Raw genomic sequence first — 24,419 nt, 5'->3', positions numbered from 1 at the left:
AAACAGCTCAAAGTTTTGTGGAGTTAAGATTAGTTTATTCTGTTGAATATTTACTTAGTATAGAGTTGATCTTCTGTATATAAATATAATTAAAAATGAATCTTAATGAATAATGAGATGGGAGTGGGAGTAGGAGGTGGGATGGGAGTGGAGGTGGAACGGCAGGTAGTAGGGGAAGAACCACTATATTCCAAAAGCTGTACCTATGAAATTTGCATTTATTAAATAAAAGCTTTCAAAAAAGATTAGTTTATTAAAAACTGAATCATAAGTGACTAACTTATCATTTAGTGTTCCGTGATTACCGTCAGACTAGCTTGAATGGCCCTTGTGGGCGTGTTTGTTAACTGTCCCTAGTATGCATCTGTCCCCCTTCCAGGTATTAGAAACCTTCCCAAAGTTTTTGCTGTGGCACGTGGTCGTCACCCTGGTACCAAATTTCCTGGCTTCCATCTCTGATACATGTGGGCACATGATCTGGTTTCAGCCAAAGGAAAGGAAGTCAGTGAAGAATCTTGCCCTTGTCTCTTTCCTCCCTTGGCCTGGATGACATTTAGCTCTACAGTTAGGGTGGCTGCTTCAACCAGGCAGATAATAACAATCTCCTAGGCCAGGGGTTGGCAAAATATGTCCTATGGACCCACAGTGTCCTAGCACCTGTTTTTGTAAATAAAATTTACACCACATGCACATTTTTTCATTTATATATTGTCTATAGCCATTTCCATATTACAACAGGTCTGCAAAGCCCAAAATTTTATATGGCAATTTAAAGGCCAGTCCCTGTCGTAGGATATCATGGAACAACAAAATAAAATGAACCTGGGTTCCTGGATATATTTATTGAGCAAACTCACCTACCCACCTTGCATGTATGTACTTGTGAACAAAATATGTAACAGAGAAAAAGGTTGCCTTTCTGATCCTCTGCATTTTGGTATCTCTTTGTTACAACTGCTCAATGGATAGTCTAATATATTCTTCCTCTAGACTTGTATCATAGCATTTATCGTACTTCCTGAAACTATTTCACATTTCTTTTTCAGCCTCATGTTACAGTCCTCATTATACCATAGACTGCTGAAGGGTTAAAGGCATCTTATTCACCTTTATAATCCCAAAATCTAACACCTAACACATGGTAGTTATTAAATGTATATGAGCATATAACTATTAAGAAGGAACAAAAAGAGAGAAAATAATGTTATGAAAGCCAGAATTACTTCAAACATCAATAACGCTGATTATTTTGGCAACAGATACTTTCATAATTCATTCAACAAACACCTTTTAAACATGTAAAGATGTACAAGACATTTTTTAGGTCTTATGATCCAGCACCAACAAAAAAAATAAAGATAAAATTATTTATCTGTGTAAGGGTTTACTTTCTTTTTTTTTTCTTTGAAACACCCAAAATAAGCAAGCACATATATAACCCATTATTAATCAGTGACAAAATAGGTAAGAAGAAAAATAAAGCAAAGTAAGAGAAAGAGAAAGTAACAGGGAAAATCTACTATTTCAGACACAGAAGTCAGGGAAAGACTTTTTAATTAGAACACATTGATCTAAGACCCAAAATGTGAAGGAGTAACTCGGGCAAATGTTTAGGAAAAAGGCACTTAAAGTAACAGAGGCAACATGACTGCAACTCCAAGGGAGAGCCTTACTTGGTCTGATTGAGAAAGAGCAAGACCGGTGTGACTGGAGGAGCATGAGGGGGAGTCTGATAAGAACAGAGGTAGGGAAAGGAACAGGAGACTCATGGTAGGAAAGAACTCTGGATTTTAATCTGAGCAAGACAGGAAGCCAATGGAGAGAGAGTTTTGAGTAGAACCATGCCGTGATCTTCAGTGTTTTAAAGAATCACTTAGGCTACTATGACAGAAACAGATTAAGGAGGTTACAGGTTGGGGGTGTTGACAAGAAGCCCTGCTGAGACAAAAATTATTTTAAAGTACTACTGGAGGTATACTCACTCTTTAGATTCCTGAGTTCTCTTAGTAACGTGCTGTACTACTGTGTCATAGCCAGATTCATCATCCTGATTCTGATCAGATATGCATTTTTCCATTTCTTCTTCAATCATGGACCCCAGAGTGTTGCATATGCGCTGTCTAAGGTATTTCACAAATTCATAGCTGCAAAAAAGTTTTTAAATACATGCAGAAAATATTAATGAACTCACTTGTTAACCATATCCAGAAAAAAAATGTTAGCATAGAAATATCCATAACATTCTAATATTTCTTACCTTAAATAACAATTAAATTGGTCATTCATCTGATCGTCAAGCTAATCTAGAATTTTGTTTCGCTTTGTTTCTTTCTTAGACACTTGGCAATAAGCATCATTTAAAGATTACAATAAGGAGGAAAAGTAAATTTCAGAAGCAGCCTAAACTTAATTAGGAGTCTCTCACATTTCTTTTTTTTTTTTTTTTTTTAAGATTTATTATTTATCGGAAAAGGCAGAGTTACAGATAGGCAGAAGCAGAGAGAGAGATCTTCCATCCTCTGGTTCACTCCCCAGATGGGTGGAGCTGAGCCAATCCAAATCCAGGAGCCCGGAGCTTCTTTTGGGTCTCCCACATGGGTGCAGGGACTCAAGGACTTGGGCTATCTTCTACTGCTTCCCCAGGACATAGCAGAGAGCTGGATTGGAAGTAGAGCAGCCAGAACTCCAATAGACACCCATATGGGATGCAAGCACTGCGGGGAGCAGCTCTATCTGCTATACCAGAGCGACAGCCCCTCTCACGTTTCTTTTATATGTTCCTATCTTTAACACATGAATGACTTGGAAAAGCAGTTGTTAGAGATTTTACTAACTTTTCAAGTTGATGCTATAATATAATAGCTATGAAACAATAAATAGAAAAAGGTTAAGCATCCACGATCAGAAGAGATTTTGTGTAAATATTAAAAATAGTTGGGGCCAGCGCTGTGGCGCAGCAGGTTAAAGTCCTGGCCTGAAGCACTGGCATCCCATATGGGCACTGGATCTAGTCCCGGCTGCTCCTCTTCCCATCCAGCTCTCTGCTGTGGCCTGGGAAAGCAGTGGAGGATGGCGCAAGTCCATGGGCCCCTGCACCCACGTGGGAGACCCAGAAGAAACTCCTAGCTCCTGGCTTCGGATTGGCACAGCTGCGGCCATTGCGGCCATCTGGGGAGTGAACCAGTGGATGGAAGACCTCTCTCTGTCTCAGCCTCTCCCTGTAATTCTGTCTTTCCAATAAATAAAATAAATATTTAAAAAAATAGTAATTGAGTTCAATTCTTTCTAAACAGTTTTCTGACTATGTTTACAGAGAGAAGTATCCCAGATAACTGAACATATTAGAAACTTTTCTTCATACAATTAGCTTGACACTAATAAAATTAGTTTGCAGTAGCATAGCAGATAAAGCCACTGCATGAAGCCCTGGCATCCCATATGAGTGTTGATTATAGTCCTGGCTGCTTATCTTCTAACCCAGCCCTCTGCTATAGCCTGAGAAAGCAGTAGAAGATGGCCCAAGTCCTTGGACCCCTGCACCTGCGTGGGAGACCTGGAGGAAGCCCCTGGCTCCTGGCTTCGGATCAGCGCAGCTCCTACTGTAGCAGCCACTTGGGAAGTAAACCAGCGGATGGAAGACTTTCTCTTTCTCTCTCACTCTCTCATTCTCTCTCTCTGCCTCTGCCTCTGACTCTCTGTAACTGCTTTTCAAATAAATAAATAAATCTTTAAAAAAATTAGTTTGCAAACTCAGACAGCATTGCAAATATGATATGGCAAAAGTTCCACAAAGCAAACATTTATGAAATATATTTACTGAACATAAAAGGCAGTAATTTTAATTTATAACATGATTTAGAAAGGTTAAAGCTTCTGTGACCTCTCAAATCACAGATAACTGAAAAAGGGCCACTTTTGTAAATGTCACTATTTCCATGACTTCTTATTTGAATATTCACTGTATAAGAGCCTCCACATACACAATGCATAAGATCAAGGAGATCCTAAGTCATTTACTTCTATGATTCATCATGGAATTCACACATACTCTTCAGTTCCATGTTTATTACATGATTGCATTTCCTCTAAAGAACAGCCACCTCAGCCACGTAGTCAATGGATTTCACCTTCATCTTCCATTTAACTTCTTTTGATTGGGATTTCCTGCTCTCCACCTCTTTACCTCTGAACAGATCACTACTTCCTGGAATTCCCAGGCTGTCTCAGTACTGTAACTGGCCAGCCTGCCATAGACATTGCAGGCCTCTAAAGTCAAACAGAGTATCTGATGTGAAGCTATGTGGTATTAGAGCAAAGTACAGGCTCAGGTCACAAAGGCCTGAGTGTCACCTCCATCTGTACCATTTACTGGCTGGGTGACCCTGGCAAGTTTCAACCTTCTCATCTGTAACTTGGCAATCATCATATTTATTTCATCCCATTATTTGGACAACAAATATAAATTTGTAAAGGTAAACTATCAAATTAAAAATAAGGAATTGAGCAAATGTCTTTTCCTTTATGGAGCTTCAACTTCCAATTTAATACCAATAGGTGACTCATTTAATTCTTTCTTCAGCCCAACCCTCTCTCCAGAATGCCAGACTTGTATATAAGCTACCTGCTGGATAAGGCTACTTTATATTCTTTCACCATATCAAAGCCAAAATAACCAAATCCATCATACTACTAATCCACTCACACCACTTTCTCTCTTGATTTACCTATTTCTATTAAAGGGACATTATTCAACGAGACCTGTGTATGAAGTCTCAAACAACTTAACAAAACTTAACTACAATATTCTATTATATCTCATATTAGCTAGCAAGCTCCTCTGAAAATTCCTCCTCCACACCGTTTCTTTTTCTCCTCACTGCCATTAGATTAATGTTCACATCTTTATAACCCTTAGCTTGACAACTGCAAAAGACTTCTTAGGTGACACATAAATCAGTGCTTTTCAAACTATAATGTGGAACAGAATCATCTAAAAATAGTATTAAAAAGAAGATGATAGGGCCTCACTCTCAGAGCTTCTAATTCAGTAGGTCTAGGATAGGGCCCAAAAATCTACTCATTTTCAGGTGACACTGACGCAAATGCTGCTGGTCTTAGGACCATAATTTGAACCACTGAGTAGACAAATTCTACGTTCACACACCTTTAAAACTATCTTAAGATTCTTGGAATGCCAAACTGCAAATTCCTACTCTACTCAAAATACTGGTAAACAAATGTACATTTAGTTCCATTATATTAAAAACCTTTTTTAAAAGATTGATTTATTTGAAAGATAGAGTCACAGGGGGAAGGGGAAAGGGAGAGAGATACAGAGAGAGGCCTTCCAACCACTGGTTCACTCCCCAAATGGCCAAAACAGCTGGGGCTGGGCCAGGCTGAAGCCAGAAGCCTCTTCTGAGTATCCCACATGAGTACAGGGACTCAAGCACTTGGATCATGTATCACTGCTTCCCAGGTACATTAGCAGGGAGCTGGATTGGAAGTGAGGCAGCTGAGACTCGAACCAGTACCATACGGCATGCCAGCACCTCAGGCAGTGAATTAACCCACTACGCCACAGTGCCAGCTCCTGTATTAAAAACTTTAATCATATGTAGGATAATTTTATAACCCTCTATATTAACTGATTTTTTCTATAAAAAGACAAAGTATCAATCCCAGTGACTTAGAATAAGCAAGTACTGTCATGATTTTAGGAATCACATAGTTCTTGTTTTTAATTTCAACTCCCCCAATTATCTATTTGATATTTGATATTTTTCCATTTCTAAAAGGGAGAAAGCATCTATCTTGGGAATTATTAAAACATTCTTGATAATATATGCACTGCACCTAAAATAGGACCTAGCATAAATTTTACAATCAGTAAGTGGTAGCTATTATATCATTATTATTAAATTGAAGACATATTCTGCCTTTAGTATGTAAAGTCTTCTGACATTCCAATTTATCCTGACAGATTTATGTCCTGTTGCTACCTCCACATTTACCAAACACTGCCCATGAATCTTATTTACAATACCTCTGATAGTACTGTTTCACCCATTTGGAGAGTTCTATCACCACTCCTCCTGTATAAGGATGATTTTCTACAACATAAAATGCTACCTTTCTAATAAGTTCTAATTCCCGAAAACTTCGTATTCTTTGTCCCTTTCTATTAGCACTCAAAAAATTACATCTTGTATGTAGTCTTAGCATCTAATTTATCTTGTTTTTATCTCCTGGCCACCCTCAAATGCAGATCTTCATTTTCTTTATATACATGAACAGGACAAATCCATGTGTTTATCATCTGCAATACCTTGATGCATTAAACACTTTACAAATATTACAGAATTTAAATATAGCTTGGGGCCGGCACTGTGGCACAGCGGGTAAAGCCGCCACCTGTAGTGCTGGCATCCCATATGAGTGCTGGTTCGAGTCCCGGATGCTCCACTTCTGATCCAGCTCTCTACTATGACCTGGGAAAACAGTGGAAGATGGCCTAAGTACTTGGGTCCCTGCACCCATGCGGAAGACCCAGAAGAAGCTCCTGACTCCTGGCTTCAGATCAGCTCAGCTCCGGCCGTTGCAGCCAACTGGGAAGTGAACCAGTGGATTGAAGATCGATTTCTCTCTCTTTGTCTCTCTCTCTCTCTTTCTCTCTCTACCTCTACCTCTACCTCTACCTCTCCTTCTCTCTATGTAACTCTGACTTTCAAATAAATCATAAAAAAAAGAAAAGAAATATAGCTAATATAGCTCTAAGGAACGACTTACCTCTTAATTTCCTTTAACAGTGACTGTCAGTTTCAACTTGCTTATCCTTTCAAAATTTGCATTTTAGTAATTAGTTTCTTAGTCTTTTAGTGCCTATTAATGAATTTTAGATAAAAGTATACTACAATTACCCTCTCCCCTACACACACACACCTATACCATCTTATTCTTTCCATATTCCACTCTATAAGATAGGAAGAAAGAAAGAAAGAAAGAAAGAAAGAAAGAAAGAAAGAAAGAAAGAAAGAAAGAAAGAAAGAAAGAAAGAAAGAAAGAAAGAAAGAAAGAAAGAATGAATAGAGGAAAGGGTAGTACAAAACAGAATTCTCCTCTTTCCATCTATGCATTCCCTGTGTGGCAAAAATATTCTTCAGGACTCCTGAGCTTGACACCATAGAATGACTTTAACATCTCCATCTTCTGCACCCCACACCCACTCAGTAACCAACACTTGTTCACATTTTCCAGAAATTCCTTAGTTTCAACACTTTTCCCCTTCTGTTTCAGTCAGTCAGTGCAGAGCCACATCAGCTTATGAAGAGATTACTGTAGCAGCCTTCTTGTTCATCATTTCACTTTAACTCTCTTCCCTCTCATATTCATTCTGAACACCATAGTCATATTGGTCCTCAAAAATCATTGATTTCATTATTTTATTCAGAGTTAGAAATATTTTACACCTAAACTTACACGTCATGCACATAACACTTCAATAAATATTTACTGAATTTAAAATAAATTATTGGCCTCTTATTATCCCTCATGGTGACATACAGCTTCCCTGGCCAAGAATTTTAAGTGTTTAACCAATCAAACCTCTTTATCAAGGCATCTCCACAAAAAAAAAACGAGGCCACTTTCAATATTCTTAACCACCAGTCATACTGATTTGCATATAAAAAGGGAGATTACCATATCTGACTGTGCTAAGCACAATTTATTAACATTATTTATTCACCACATAAAGATAAAATAGATGATGACACAGATTCAAAAACTTACACAGCTTTTTCAAATTCACAAACTACTGATTCTTCCACCTTACTCTGAAGTTCATGCTATTCCCACAGCAGCATGTTTTTTCAAACATGTAAAAGTCTTGAATTGTTTAATTAGTAAGATATTTTGTAGTAGTAAATTGACAGTAAAAAAGGAAACAAACGAACTCTTTTTAAAAAATAATCGTATTTTTACCAATCTGCATTTTACTCAAATCTCTTTCATTTACAGAGGGAAAAAAATGGCATACTAATTTAAAAGTATAATTTACTTAAAAAATTGTTATGTGTTGAATTTACTTTAAAATGTTTAATATTTATACTCAACACTTACCTATTACATTCTACACTTTAAGGGAATAAGTATCTATTAGGAAAAGCAGGAGAAGCTGGCGCCGCGGCTCACTAGGCTAATCCTCCATCTTGCGGCGCCAGCACACCGGGTTCTAGTCCCGGTTGGGGCGCCGGATTCTGTCCCAGTTGCCCCTCTTCCAGGCCAGCTCTCTGCTGTGGCCAAGGAGTGCAGTGGAGGATGGCCCAAGTGCTTGGACCCTGCACCCCATGGAAGACCAGGAGAAGCACCTGGCTTCTGCCATTGGATCATCACGGTGCACCAGCCGCAGCGCGCCTGCCGCGGCGGCCATTGGAGGGTGAACCAACGGCAAAAGGAAGACCTTTCTCTCTGTCTCTCTCTCTCACTGTCCACTCTGCCTGTCCAAAAAAAGAAAAAAGAAAAGCACGAGAGAGCCTAAAGTTTTGGTCCAGCAGGTTAAGCCACTTGAAATGCCAGCATCCCCTACCAGAACACCAGTTGGAGTTCTAGCTGCTCCACTGCTCCCTGATGATGTACCCGGGAAGGCAGCAGATAATGGCCCAAGTACCTGCCATGCACATGGGAGACCTCACTGAATTCCAGGCTCCTGGAGTCCACCTGGCTTAACATCGGCTGTTGCAGCCATTTGGACAATTAACCAGCATATGGAAGATCTGTCTCTGTCACGCTACCATTCAAGTAAATAAATAAATCTATAAAAATTAATAAAAGCAAAAGAGGAAGACTACTTTGTAAACTTAATGCCATGCTACATAACACTGAAACAGCAAGCCCTAATTTTCAAAAACACCATCCAAGGGGCTGGCGCTGTGGCGCAGCACATTAACACCCTGGCCTGAAGAGCTGGCATCCCATATGGGCGCCGGTTCTAGTCCCCGCTTCTCCTCTTCTGATGCAGCTCTCTGCTATGGTCTGAGAAAGCAGTAGAAGATGGCCCAAGTCCTTGGACCCCTGAACCCACGTGGGAGACCCGGAAGAAGCTCCTGGCTCCTGGCTCCTGGCTCCTGGCTTCAGAATGACGCAGCTCTGGCCGTTGCGACCATCTGGGAAGTGGACCAGTGGATGGAAGACCTCTCTCTCTTTCTCTACCTCTCTCTGTAACTCTTCAAATAAATAAATCTTTAAAAAAATTTTTAAAAAAATACCATCCAAGAAAAACAAAATAAAACTTGCTGAATCTATGTCATGGAAAACTGCCTCTAATCACCTTCTTAGCAGTTTGTGCTTCTTCTACTGATTCATTATGGTATTTCTTAAAGGACTTTCCATATACAAGCTAATGTCCTATCAGTTTTAAATGTTAACTTATGGGGCTGGCTCTGTGGCTCAGCGGGTTAACACCCTGGCCTGAAGTGCCAGCATCCCAAATGGGCACCGGTTCTAGTCCTGGCTGCTCCTCTTCTGATCTAGCTCTCTGCTATGGCCTGGGAGGGCAATGGAGGATGGCCCAAGTCCTTGGGCCCCTGCACCCACATGGGAGACTCAGAAGAAGCTCCTGGCTCCTGGCTTCGGATCAGCACAGCTCTGGCCGTTGCAGCCAATTGGGGAGTGAACCATCGGATGGAAGGCCTCTCCTCTCTCTGTGTAACTCTGACTTTCAAATAAATAAATAAATAAATATTTAAAAATAAATAAATAAATGTTAACTTATTTCTGTGTATCTCCAATTATAAATCAAATCTTTGCACTTTCTATATGAAACTGAAAATTTACACAAGAAAAAAAAAAGTTATTTCAGGACTCAGCACTGTGGCATAGTGGGTTAATCCACAGTCTGCTGTGCCGGAATCCCATATGGGCTCCAGTTTGAGTTCTGGCTGCTTCACTTCTGACCCAGCTCCCTTCTAATGTGCCTGGGAAAGCAGCAGAGGATAGCCCAAGTCCTTGGGCCCCTGCACCCAAACAGGAGATCCAGAAGAAGCTCCTGGCTCCTGGCTTCAGACCAGCCCAGCTCCAGCTATTGTAGCCATCTGAAGGTTGAACCATCAAATGGAAGATCTTTCTCTGTTTCTCCTCTCTCTCTCTCTGTAACTCTTTCAATAAATAAATAAATCTTTTAAAAAAACAAGATTTCAAAAGAATCCTTTGAAAACATTCTCACTTTTGTACCATTTGTCAATACATATTATACATTTATATATTATATATTATATATGGCACCATACATATACACACACACACACACATTCACACACTGCCTCCACAAACACACAGCTGGCCATGAGATCACTGGTAGATGTGTACAGTAATATATGAAGAGCAACAAAAGTGTTTATGTTCCCTACCACAACAATCCTTTCACAACCTGGAACATTTAGAATCAAGAATCAGACTATCTGAAGTTTCAATATCAAAAAAGCAGTACTAAAGTGGGAATAAGAGAGGGAAGAGATGTATAATTTGGGGCATGCTCGGGCTGACTTGCCCCAATTGGTAGAGTTGGAAACATACCAGGGGATTCCAATTCAATCCCATCAAGGTGGCATGTGCCAATGCCATCTCACTATTCCAAGTGATCAATTTCAGTTCACAATTGATCATAATGAAAGGACTAAGAATCAAAGGGAGCACATAAACAAGTCTAGTATCTGCTAACACTAACCGATAGAATAAATAAAGGGGAGAGTGATCCAACATGGGAAGTGAGATACTCAGCAGACTCATAGAATGGCGGATGTCCTAAATAGCACTCTGGCCTCGGAATCAGCCCTAAAGGCACTCGGATCTGGCTGAAAAGCCCATGAGAGTATTTCAGGCATGGAAAGCCAAGGCACTCTGGCAAAAAGAGCTCTGTGAGTGAGATCCCAGTGGAAAGAACAGGTCTTCAAAGAGGGAGGTGCCTTTCTCTGAAGGGAGGAGAGAACCTCCACTTTGACTATGACCTTGTCTAAACAAGATAAGAGTTGGAGAACTCAAGGGGCTTCCATAGCCTTGGAAACTCATGACTGGTGCATAGGGAGATTATTGATGCCATAAACAGGAGTGTCAATTGGTAAAGTCAACAACAGGAGTCACTGTGCACTTACTCCTCATGCAGGATCTCTGTCCTTAATGTGCTGTACACTGAGGCTTAATGCTATAACGAGTACTCAAACAGTATATTTCACTTTGTGTTTCTATGGGGGTGCAAACGATTGAAATCTTTACTTAATGTACACTAAACTGATCTTCTGTAAAAAAAAAAAAAAAAAAAAAAGAAATTATCAATTCCCAACTTGACTCTCACTGGGATTAAACATGACAATAGGTCTGATCTGATTTCATCATGATTTAAAAAAAAATCATCTATTATTTTTCACTTTATGTTTCTGTGTGGGAACAAACTGTTGAAATCCTTACTTAAGGTATACTAAGCTGATCTTCTGTATATTAAGATAATCGAAAATGAATCTTGATGTGAATGGAAGGGGAGAGGGAGTGGGAAAGGGGAGGGTTGTGGGTGGGAGGGACGGTATGGGGGGGAAAGCCATTGTAACCCATGAGTCGTACTTTGGAAATTTATATTCATTAAATAAAAGATAAAAAAAAATAAATAAATAAATAAATAAAAAAAAAAGCAGTACTGCTTTCTTCAACATGTCTTTTAAAAGATTTCCAGAATAGGTAATCCTTTCAGTCTAACCACTGTAATCTCACATCCAGACTCTTACTTCTGGGGAAAGGAAAGAAAAAGTGAATATAGAAGAAAGCAACACAGAGATGTGACTGGAGGCTACTAACAACTCTGGACGCTCTGCATAATCCTGCCCTAGGTTATTCAAACAGACACACCAGTTGTCCTCCACTCTTCTGAAATACTTAGCGGCAAATGGAAGCTGGAGGTAGTTTATATCTTGAAATGGAAGGAACAGGCTCTCTGAAGATGAGTTTGACATCCTATCATCAAACCTATATAGAAAGGCAGAATTTTCCTTATTCCTTAGCCCCATTGCTGTATCACAAATCAGGCAATTAGAAAAAATAAACATTGAATGCAGAAAGGCAGCTTTTCTGTGCACTTTATTATAAAGATCAACATGTAAGTAAAGCAAAATGATAGCTTAATAATGAGGCAGTGAGGAAATATAACAGAAATCCATTAACAAAATGCATTCAATAGAGTTAAGGGAATACCATTCTAAAATAAAAAACACAAACAAAAAAAATCCCCAACATTTAGCATCAGCTATAATAGCACAAACACTGGAAATCTTTTTTAAGATTTATAGATTGGGGCCAGCGCTATGGCACAGCAGGTTAACACCCTGGCCTGAAGCGCCGGCATCCCATATGGGCGCTGGTTTTAGTCCCGGCTGCTCCTCTTCTGACCCAGCTCTCTGCTATGGCCTGGGATAGCAGTAGAAGATGGCCCAAGTCCTTGGGCCCCTGCACCCGCGTGGACGACCAGGAAGAAACTCCTGGCTCCTGGCTTCGGATCGGTGCAGCTCTGGCCGTTGTGGCCCTCTGGGGAGTAAACCAGAGGATGGAAGACCTCTCTCTCTGTGTCTCCACCACTCTCTGTAACTCTTTCAAATAAATAAAATAAATATTTTAAAAAAAGATTTATAGATTATTTATTTGAAAGAGAGAGGGACAGAGACAGACAGAGAGGGAGAGAGGAAGGGTGGGAAGGAGTGAGGGAGAGTAAGAGGGAGAGAGGGAGAGAGAGAGAGGAAGAGAGAGGGGGAGAGAGAGAGAGAGAGAGAGATTGATCTTCCATCCAGTGGTTCATTTCCCAGATGGCCTTAATGGCTAGGGCTGGGCCAAGCTGAAGCCAAGTGCCATAAGCTTTATCTGGGTCTCTCACATAGGTGCACTTGGGCCATCTTCCACTGCTTTTCCCAGTTCACTAGTAGAGAGATGGGACACAAGTGGAGCAGCCAGGACTTGTACTGGTGCCCATATAGGATACAGGTGTCGCAGGCAGTGGCTTTACTTCCTACACCACAATATCAGCCCTGCTGGGGAAATTTTAAATCTACTCTTTGGAAACTTTAATAACCACATGATTTTTTAATAACCACATGATTTTTTTTCTAATGATATCACTATTAAGTGACTATTGTAATACTTCCCAAGGACTCATTCAAAATTCTTCAAGGTTTTGGTGTATCTCCCAAAGTAAATGAACCCTAGAACTCCAAGAGTAAATCTTGTATTAAGAGGTTACTACTCTAAGACTGGATAAAGAAATTATGGGACATGTATTCTATAGAATACTATAAAGCAGTCAAAAACAATCAAACCTGGTCATTTGCAACAAGATGGAGGAATTTGGAAAACATCATGCTGAGTGAATTAAGCCAGTCCCAAAGGGACAAATATCATATGTCCTCCCTGATTGGCGACAACTAACTGAGCACCAAAGGGGAAACTTGTTGAAGTGAAATGGACACTATGAGAAACAGTGACTTGATCAGCTCTTGTCCTGACGTTGATGTACAATGTAATACTTTATCCATTTTAGTATTTTTTTTGTTCTAGTACCATTGGTTGAACTCTGTAATTAACACACAATTGTTCTTAGGTGTTTAAATTTTAACTGAAAAGTGATCCCTGTTAGGAATTTGGAAAACATTATGCTGAGTGAAATAAGCCAATCCCAAAGGGACAAATACCACTTGTTCTCCTTGATAGGTGACAACTAACTGAGCACCAAAAAGGAAACCTGTTAAAGTGAAATGAACACTATGAGAAACGGTGACTTGATCAGCCCTCACCCTGACTGTTGATGAGCAAATTAATATGTTATCCCTCTTAGTATTTTTTTTGTTCGTTCTACTTAATACTTTTGGTTGAATACTATAATCAGTACACAATTCTTCTTAAGTGCTGAAACTTAAAAGAAAAGTGATCGCTGTTAAATATAAGAGTGGGAATAAGAGAGGGAAGAGATGTGCAATTCGGGACATGCTCAAGCTGACTTACCTCAAACGGTAGAGTTAGAAACATACCAGGGGATTCCAATTCAATCCCATCAAGGTAGCATATACCAATGCCATCTCACTAGTCCCAGTGATCAATTTCTGTTCACAATTGATCATAATGATAGGACTAAGAACCAAAGGGATCACATAAACAAGAATAGTGTCTGCAAATACTAGCTGATAGAATAAAAAAGGGAGAGAACGATCCAACATGGGAAGTGAGATACACAGCAGACCCATAGAATGCCAGATGTCCTAAACAGCACTCTGGCCTCAGAATCAGCCCTAAAGGCATGCGGATCCGGCTGAAATGCCCATGAGAGTATTTCAGGCATGGAAAGCCAAGACACTCTGGGGGAAAAAAAAAAAAAACTAAATGAAAGATCTCTGTGAGTGAGATCCCAGTGGAAAGAATGGGTCATCAAAGAAGGAGGTACCTTTCTCTGAAGGGAGGAGAGAACTTCCACTTTGACCATGGCCTTGTCTAAGTATGGTCAGAGTCCGTGAACTCAGGGGGCTTCCATAGCCTTGGCAGCTCATGACAAGAGCCTAGGGTGATTACTGATGCCATAAACGAGAGTGTCAATTTGTTAAGTCAACAACAGGAGTCACTGTGCACTTACTCCTCATGTAGGATCTCTGTCCTTAGTGTGCCGCACATTCAGATTTAATGCTATAACTAGTACTCAAACAGTATTTTTCACTTTATGTTTCTGTGTGGGAGCAAACTGTTGAAATCTTTACTTAATGTATGCTAAACTGATCTTCTGTATATTAAGAGAATCGAAAATGAATCTTGATGTGAATGGAAGGGGAGAGGGAGTGGGAAAGGGGAGGGTTGCGGGTGGGAGGGATGGTATGGGGGGGAAGCCATTGTAATCCATAAGCTGTACTTTGGAAATTTATATTCATTAAATAAAAGTTAAAAAAAAAAAGAGGTTACTACTCTAAAAAATGTTATAAAAGAATAAAGATCTCCAGGGATGGTAAGGCCCCTTATCATCAGAAATTTCTAGGCATGGGATCTTTACTTACTTGATCCTTACTGATCATTGGAAAACTCTGAGAAACTCTAATTCTAAGTAAATGAAAAGTCATTTCTTCAAGTGGGCCCTTCTATTCTTTAGGTAGCAATAGCCAAAGACTTCAAATTCTCATCCAACTATGCATTTTGTGATAGTTCTTTTAGCATCCTAACTCATGGTAGTACTCTGTAAAATTCTAGAAGTAATGCTTTTCTTCTATAATGGTGACGCAGAGTAGAAATTATTGTTACAAAGAGGCTTGGAGAAATTGTTCTATATAAGTACTGTGCTACCTTAATTGTAATGCTGATAGTCCTGGGACCATCCATTAACTTTGTTGTTGTTGTTAAAATGTATTTATTTATTTATTTATTTGAAAATAAGAGCTACACAGCCATTAGTTTACTCCCCAGATGGCCACAATGGCCAAGGTAGAGCCAGAACGAAGCCAGGAGCCAGGAACATCATTCTGGTTTCCCACAAGGGTGCAAGGGTCCAAGCTCCTGGGACATCTTCCACTGCTTTTCCTAGGCCATTAGCAAGGAGACAGATCAGAAGTAGAGCAGCCAGGACACAAACCAGTGCCCATACGAGATGTCATATCACAAGCAACAGCTTTACCCTGTACACTCACAACACTGGCCCCATCCAGTAACTCTTTTTTTTTTTTTTTTAATTTTATTTATTTACTTGAGAGGTCAAGTTACAAAGAGAGACAGTTAGAGACAGAGAGAAAGGTCTTCCATCCACTGGTTCACTCCCCAAATAGCCACAACAGCTGGAGCTGAGCTGATCTGAAGCCAGGAGCTTCTTCCAGGTCTCCCATGCAAGTGCAGGGACCCAAAAACTCGGGCCATCTTCCATTGCTTTCCCAGGCCATAGCAGAGAGCTGTATCAGAAGAAGAGCAGCCAGGACTAGAACCAATGCCCATATGGGATACTGGCACTGCAGGCAGAGGATTAACCTACTCTGCCACGGTGCCAGCCCCAAACCCAGTATCTCTTAACAAAGGCTACATATAATCCAAAAAATCAGTGGTATACACAGATTTTTAAATCAAAGAGTCCCATTTCATCAATTTTAGAAATTATTCTAGAAGTAGAAAGTACATATTTTGGCTAAAAGAGATTTTCAAATGGTCCTTATACTTTTTCCAGGAATTGCAAACACAGCTGCTACAGACAGTAAGCAAGTATGTAAAGCAAGCCATGAGTAAGAGCAGTAAATTGAAGAGGAAATGTGCAAGCTCAGCTTCACTGAAAGAATTAAAAGATAACTTTATTGGAGCCGGTGTTGTGGTGCAGTGAGCTAAGCTTCTACCTGCAATGGCAGCACATATCAAAGAACCAATTTGAGTCCTGGCTGTTCTGCTTCCAGTCCAGCTCCCTACATATGTGTCTGGAGGACAGCAGAGGATGACCCAGATGCTTGGGCCTCTGTCACCAGCACGGGAGATCTGGTTGATGCTCCGGGCTCCTGTCTTTGACCTGGACCAGCCCAGGCTCTTGCAGCCATTTGGGGAGTAGACCAGGGGACAGAAGATGGATCTCTCTCTCTCTCTCTCTCTCTTTCTCTCCTCTCTCTCCCCAAATCTGTCACTCTGCTTTCAACATAAATAAATCTTTACAAGAAAAACTAAAGAACAAAAGATAAGTTTATTTTGGTGCAAAAACATTTGAAATTTATGCATAGTTACTGAATAATACACATTATTCATGAACTTTTTAAAAAGCTATCCTATAGTCCTAGTATTAATCTTTCAAAGTTTTAAGAAAAGTCAGAAATATTGCTTTTATGTATCTTCCAATTCCTAAAAGTTACTTTGTTGTTTTTTTCTAAACTAGCCAGAGAAAACAAATCCACAGATGAAATAAGGACTGCAGGATGTCATTAACCTTTCAACACCCTCTCTTCCCAACCAGTAGAAAACTGTGACCACTACGATGCTGGTGAATCTTGTTTACATTTAAAATTTCTAATAAATACAAAACTTTCCACTGAAATATGTACCATGCTTGATAATTTATTTAATAATATCTTTCTAGGTTTAATTTCATTAGTGTTGCTACAGTTTAGAAACTTTCACTTCAAACTTTATAGCAGATGGTTCCATATTAACATTTTCAGACATAACATTTTGTAATTGTGCTGAAAAGACAAGACTATGGGGCTGGCGCTGTGGTGCAGTAAGGTAATCCTCCACCTGTGGCACTGGCATCCGCTATGGGCGCCAGTTCTAGTCCCGGCTGCTCCTCTTCCAAGCCAGCTCTCTGCTATGTCCTGGGAAAGCAGTAGAAGATGGCCCAAGTGCTTGGGCCCCTGCATCCACATAGAAGCCCCGGAAGAAGCTCCTGGCTTCTGGCTTCAGATCAGCACAGCTCCAGCCATTGTGGCCATTTGGGGAGTGAACCAGCAAATGGAAGACTCTTCTCTCTACTTCTCCCTCTCACTGTCTGTAACTCTATCAATCAAATAAATAAATAAAAATCTTCAAAAAAAAAAAAAAAAAAAGAAAAGGAAGTGTCTTTGAAAAAAGACCGAGACTACAATATTACAGAAATAATACAGCTTTGACTGTTACAGATTACAATAAATACAATCCCTATTTATTTCTGTTTTCATTAGCTACTAATATTTATTATCATTTAAAATTTTTCTTTTTTTAAATATTTATTTATTTATTTGAGAGGTAGAGTTATAGACAGAGACAGAGAGAAAGGTCTTCCATCATAGGTTCACTCCCCAAATGGCTGCAACAGCCAGAGATGAGCCAACTGAAGCCAGAAGCCAGGAGCTTCTCCCTAGTCTCCCATGCAGGTGCAGAGGCCGAATCATTTGGGCCACTGCTTTCTCAGACCACAGCAGAGAGCTGGATCAGAAGAGAATCAGCTGGAAGTGGAACCAGAGCCCAAATGGGATGTTGGTGCCACAAAAATACCTTTTTAAAAATATTCCTCAGACCCAGCACCGAGGTTTAGCAGATAAAGCTGCCGCTTGCAGTGCCGGCATCCCACATGGGTGCCAGTTCAAGTCCTGGATGCTCCGCTACCAATCCAGTTCTCTGCTATGGCCTGGGAGGACAGTGGAAGACAGCCCAAGTGCTTGGGGCACTGTACCCATGTGGGAGGCCAGGAAGAAGCTCCTGGCTTCTGGCTTCAGATCAGCCCAGCTCCAGCCATTGTGGCCATTTGGGGAGTGAACCAGCAAGCAGAGGAACTCCCTCTCTTTCTCAATCTCTCTCTCTCTCTCTCTCTCTCTCTCTCTCTCTGCCTCTATTTCTCTGTAACTCTGCCTTTTGAATAAATAAATAAATCTTTAAAAAAATAAACAAATAAATAAAAATATTCCTCATGACTGTTGAGTTGTGACACAGTGGGTAAAGCCACCACCTGCAACACTGGAATCCCATATGGGTATAGGTTGCAGTCCTGACTGCTCCACTTAAGATCCTGTTCCCTGCTAATGTGCTCGGGAAAGCCGTGGAAGATGGCCCAAGTGCTTGGGACCCTGCACCCACATAAGAGACGTGAAGAAGCCCCTAGCTCCTTGCTTTGGACTGATTCAGCCCCAGCCATTGAAGTTATTTGGGAAGTGAACCAGCAGATGGAAGAAATAGGCATGCATGCATGTTTCTCTCTCTCTCTCTCTCACTTCCAATCTCTCTCTGTGTAACTGTACCTTTCAAATAAATAAGAAATAAATCTTTAAAAAAAAATAATTCTTCAAAGAAGTACATTAACACCTAGGAGGAGGGGCCGGCACCGTGGCTCACTTGGTTAATCCTCCGCCTGCAGCACCGGCATCCCATATGGACGCCGGGTTCTAGTCCCGGTTGCTCCTCTTCCAGTCCAGCTCTCTGCTGTGGCCCAGGAAGGCAGTGGAGGATGGCCCAAGTGCTTGGGCCCTGCACCCACATGGGAGACCAGGAGGAAGCACCTGGTTCCTGGCTTCGGATCAGCGCAGCACTGACCATAACAGCCATTTGGGGGGTGAACCAACGGAAGGAAGACCTTTCTCTCTGTCTCTCTCCCTCACTGTCTAACTCTATATGTCAAATAAATAAAAAAAGAAAAATTAAAACCTATGAGGATAGTTATTCACTAATAAGGAAAGACATGTGACTCTCACCAGATTTCAAGAGCAGCTCAACTAAAATACCTGGCACGATGACTGCCAACTTTGCTTCACTTATGAGTAAGTGAAATTTTTCATATTGACATAAGAAAATTTTCCCATGTTGAGTAAAGAACACTGTCTTTTCTCTATCATTTTTTCCATGATGACCTTCTGACATACTCAAAATATTTATATCAAAATAGACAGAGATACATAGATTACTATTACAAGGACTTAAAAATCTTAATATAGTTTGCTTCAAGAAATCATCCTTTTAGCCATTTAAACAAGCAAGAAGAGACATTTCAACCATATGTAGAGAATTTTTTCACTAATGATGTTTTAAGAAGGCACTTTAATAGTGTAAGTTATTAATTGTAAGGCTGATAATGGAATTCTCAAAATAGATTATATTTCAGAATCAGGATTTAACATGACAAGTTTATGCCTTATACTAAGTGTATAAATGGCTACATAACAATAAATGATTATTTACATATTCTCAAACTTTCTAGGCCAAATAATAAGCTTCTAACTCCTGATAGTTACTATAAATGCATTTACTAATAAGATATATATTATTTATTCTTTCATAATTTTTCTAATCATAAATATCACCTTACAGAATGTTTTCTTGAAGTTATCACTTAAATATATTATTGTTCAATAACTAAGAAATCACTAGCAAATTCTTCTGTAAAGCAAAGAAACAGTCTGATTCAATTAAATATTTTTGTGTTCATTCTGTATTAATCAAAATAGCAAGTGAGAGGGCCGCAAAGATGAAACTCTGCATAGCGACAGACATTAGGGTTGGTGGGGATCTATTAAAACAACAACATTATTCTCATGGAAATGAGTGATGCTCTTACTCTGTGGTCTCAATCCTGACTGCACAGTTGAATCATCTGCAGAATTTAAAAAAAAATAGTACCAGTGACCTGTCTATGTCACATCCCTTCTGCTAAGCACCCCAGGAAAATTTGGTTCATTTGTTTACTTGGTATTAATATTTTTTTAAATGACTCTCAGCTCATTCTAGTGTAACCAAGATTGAAAACTAGGCTTATTTTATATGAGGCCAGTCTAAATGAAAAAAATTATATAACATACACACACATATTGAAAGCCATGTTCTTTTCCCTATTTCTATCCTCTCCTATAGGCCTCAAATCCTTGTTGTCAGTCTTAGAGAAAGGGATGAGAGCCAGGATCTTATAGAGAACGTGTACAATTTTAGGTAGAAACATAGAAGATACAGAGGAAAGTGGAAATAGTGTACCCATCTGGTAGGGAAAAAAATGCCCACATAGGACTATATGTTTCTGATAAATGACTGCATTTTCCACATTTTATTATACTACCTGAGATGGCATCATTTGCATACTCAATTGTCTCAAAAATTTTCTTATTAAAAAAATTACAATGCTCCAGAAACACTACTTTCCCTATAAGTCTGTTTGGTAAGATCATTGTTCTTGCTAATAACAGGACAACACCTGGTGAATTTAAGGAACCAATGTTCTGATGGTAGAGGTGTGAAGATGAATAATTCTTAAAGAATGAAACACTTTGGGAAGATAAACCTAAGAGACACAAGAATATTAAGTGCTCAAAAAGTTAAGTCAGAAAAAAGAAAAATAAATAGAAATAGAACCACCTTGACTAAATGACCTTTAAGATTCCATCCAACTCTGAGATTTTAAGATTCTAGGAAAATGCCAAAGATAAACATTTCCTCCTCTTTTCCTTTCCTATTCAAGAGTTCCCCACTCCAGGCCGCTGCTGTGGCACATCAGGTTAAAGGCCCGGCCTGCAGCAAGGGCATCCAATGTGGGCTTTGGTTCAAGTCCCAGTTGCTCTACTTCCAATCCAGCTCCCTGCAGATGCACCTGGGAAAGCAGGGGAGGATGGTCAAGTGCTTGGGCCCCTGCACCCACTTGGGAGACCTGGAAGAAGCTTCTGACTCCTGGCTTCGGATCAGCTTAGCTACAGCAGTTGCAGCCATTTGGGGAGCAAACCAGCGGATGGAAGACCTTTCACTGTCTCTTCCTCTCTCTGTCTATAATTCTACCTCTCAAATAAAATCTTTAATTAAAAATAGTAAGAATTTGGTCACAACAGTAAATGCTTCCACTATAAACAAAAACTGCACAGAATTTTAAAAACTGCCTCTTGAAATGCCCACATCCCACACAGGAGTGCCTGGTTAGAGTACTGTCTACTGTAAGCTTCCAAACCAGCTTCCTGCTAATGTGTCTGGGAGGCAGTAGATGATGGCCCCAGTACATGGATTTCTGCCACCCACCTGAGAGATCCAGTTAGAGGTTCTGTCTTCTGGCTCTGACCTGATTTATCCCTAGCCTGTTGTGAGCATTTGAGGAGTGAACCAGCAGTTAGATAGAAGATATTTCTTTTTTTTTTTTTTTTTTTTTCACAGCTAAAGTTAGAAAGTGAGAAAGAGAGACAGAAAGAAAGGTCCTCCTTCCGTTGGTTCACCCCAAATGCCCACCACAGCTGGAGCTGCGCCAATCCAAAGCCAGGAGCCAGGTACCTCCTCCTGGTCTCCCATGTGGGTGCAGGGGCCCAAGCACTTGGGCCATCCTCCATTGCCCTCCCGGGCCACAGCAGAGAGCTGGCCTGGAAGAGGAGCAATCGGGACTAGAACACGGCACCCATATGGGATGCCAGCACCACAGGCGGAGGATTAACCAAGTGAGCCACGGTGCCGGCCCCTCTCTCTCTCACTCTTTCAAATAAGTAAATAAATCCTCTAATACTCATATATGACATTAGTAGGAGTTCCAGATAAGTAGAATTCCAAGGCACCCAAAAATCAGTAAACATAAGAAGAAAAATTTTAAATGTCATCTCTGTGAGATCAAAATGAAATGCAAACACTGGATTAAAAATACTACTACTAATAATAAAGGGGGCACCAGAAGACAGACTTTTAATTTCAGAGGATTAACTAAAATTACATGGACCAAATGAAAAGAAAAACATAGGTCTCTAAAGATCTTTAATGCTCAAAGGGTCTTTAAATCTATAAAGGTCCTTTTAGGTGTGAGTGTTTGGCACAGGGGTTAAGCCACCTCACTTAAGGAGCCCGGGAAGCCTACATCCCCTAGTGGATTGCCCAGCTCCACCACTTCTGATCTGCCTACTAATGCACACCTTGGGAGACAGCATATGATGGCGAAAGTTCTTGGGACCCTGACACTAATGCGAAAGACCCACATTGAATCTCAGGTTCCTGGCTTCCAGTCCCTTCCTGCCCAGTCCCAACTGCTATGGGCTCCTGGGGAGTGAACCTGTGGATGGAAGCTATCTCTCTTCCTTCCAAACAAAATGAAAATAAATAAATAAATAAATTTTAAAGACTCAAAAAAAGGTCCTTCAACATTTAGCTCAGATGCCACTTCTCTCATTAAAGTTTTCTCTCCTGATCCCTCCAGAGTACCGTGTATTGCTTATCTGGCACTTACATTCCCAACATGCATCACAGACACTTGTGTATGTACCTTATTCCGTCTAGGAACTTAAACTATTCCAGAAGAAGCTAATAAGTTCCTCATCTCAGTACTGTATTCCTTTACTGCACTCAGAAGGCATACTTGGTGCAAATCACCAAAATACCAAACCAGCAAGCTCAGGGATCTTGGGGACTCATTAATTCCTTGAAATAGAATTGTTTTTTAAATATAAATAATTTACAATTAATGTTACTCTGCTGCCCAGGAGGAAGAAAAAAGGAAAATTAGGATATGTTGCTTTAGAGTAGGCAGAAGGTTTAGAAAATTCGTAAACAATAATGACAAATTCAGCACTTAGGAAAATAAAAAAACGAATCTCTTACTTGGAAGCGATTTTAACAACAATAATCAAATGAACAATCCTTATCTAACTGCACTTTAACCTTTTCTAGCTCAATGTACTGTTTGCTTAAGGCATCAAAGGCAATTTTACTTGTGAAAATTTTCATCAGTTTCCTCCAGATGTAAGAGGATCTCCTCGGCGCACTCTAGGGACGGAGCACCCGTGATTTTCTCCTTCACGCTCAGGAACAACTGCCTCAGCATGGCCTGCAGCATCGCCTCGTCTTCGCTGGAGAAATGCGCCATCCTCTGTTGGAATCAAACGTCCACAGCCATTACTTTGGGTCCCTGCAAATACCGCGCACTGCGCACGCGCAACCCCACCCAGCTCCGGCCCGCGCTCGGCGTCGTTTCCTAGGAGACCAAGGCACGCGCTTGAGCGGGCTCCCTCCCCGGTCCGAGCGTCTTTCAGGAAAGCAAGTCGCCTTACTTCTGAGGAACCGCGAGCTCCTGAGGCCCCGCCTTTAGTACTCGTCGTTGCCAGCCTGCAGTGCCAACTGAGCTCAGGCTGCCTCGACGAATAGCAAACAACTCGTCCAGAAAGGCTCTGCTGGGCGGGCCTACGGCGGAACGTCAGTGCGGCGCGTGACGTCCGCTCGTTGACGTGGCATCCTGCGGCGGGGGAGCGCCCTCTACGATGACCTAACCGGGCTGTGGAGAAAGTTAAGGTGCGCTCCCTGAGGCGCTGTATGTGAAAGGGACAGTACGCAAAGAGAAAGGGGTGTACGTAAAGAAGATAATAGAAGTGAAACAAAGTAGTAGCCTGATTGCAGTGGAAGAGAGTGGTGTCGATGTGTCGCAGTTCTGCGTTTCTAATAATGGTTAACACTCGTTGAGCTTCTAAACCCTTTTAACGAGACCTCGCGAGGAGCTTTGAAGGCGATTTCTTCATAATTAGCGAGAGGAAAGTGAACAATTACAATACAGTGCCATTAAGTGCTGTTCTAGAGATAAGATGCCATGTAATTTCTGTGGAAGTTTATAATTTCGTTTTAACCTAATTCAGGAGTTGAAAGAAATGAGGAGAGGCATTTAAAGGATAGGGGACTGAGAGTGTTAGGTATTCTGGGCACTTGGATTAATAGGGCTAAAATTGGTCGCATCTGGAAGAATCTAATTTAGTGTATTTTAAGGGAGCAGAATACTGACCCTGCAAGTTATAGGACTTGGATTCCAGAGAGACACCGTGAGATGTATATAAGATCACTCTGCAGGGACTGGCCACTGTGGCAGAGAATTGAGCTGTCATCCTATATGAGCGCCCATTGGAGTTCTACTCCTCTGAACCAGCCGCTGCCACCCTTGTGGGAGACCCAGATTGAGTCAGGCTCCTGGCCCTTGTGGCTATTTGAGGAGTGAACCGTAGATGGAA

General features: G+C 40.7%; 1 protein-coding gene across 7 annotated transcripts in view; it reads right to left on the bottom strand.

Moving 5' to 3' along the window:
• The window catches only part of TBC1D32 (TBC1 domain family member 32), a 250,914-nt gene extending 227,284 nt beyond the window's left edge, over nucleotides 1-23,630 (bottom strand). For 5 of the 7 annotated variants that reach the window (XM_070073654.1, XM_070073652.1, XM_070073650.1 and 2 more), the window contains exons 1-2: nucleotides 23,139-23,379; nucleotides 1,983-2,144 (exon numbers count right to left, since the gene is read on the bottom strand). In XM_070073654.1, the coding sequence (XP_069929755.1) occupies nucleotides 1,983-2,144; nucleotides 23,139-23,293 (317 nt within the window). In that variant the 5' untranslated portion in view covers nucleotides 23,294-23,379. Of the gene's footprint in view, nucleotides 1-1,982; nucleotides 2,145-23,138; nucleotides 23,380-23,477 lie in introns of those variants that run through there. The other 2 variants (XM_070073655.1, XM_070073656.1) reach the window with 2 other exon arrangements.
• Between the last annotated feature and the right edge of the window lie 789 nt (nucleotides 23,631-24,419).

The sequence above is a fragment of the Oryctolagus cuniculus genome, chromosome 5 (assembly GCF_964237555.1).
Source record: "Oryctolagus cuniculus chromosome 5, mOryCun1.1, whole genome shotgun sequence".
Lineage (NCBI taxonomy): Eukaryota > Metazoa > Chordata > Mammalia > Lagomorpha > Leporidae > Oryctolagus > Oryctolagus cuniculus.
Note: the sequence above shows the minus strand (reverse complement) of the source record. Positions and strands in the feature narration are given on the sequence as shown.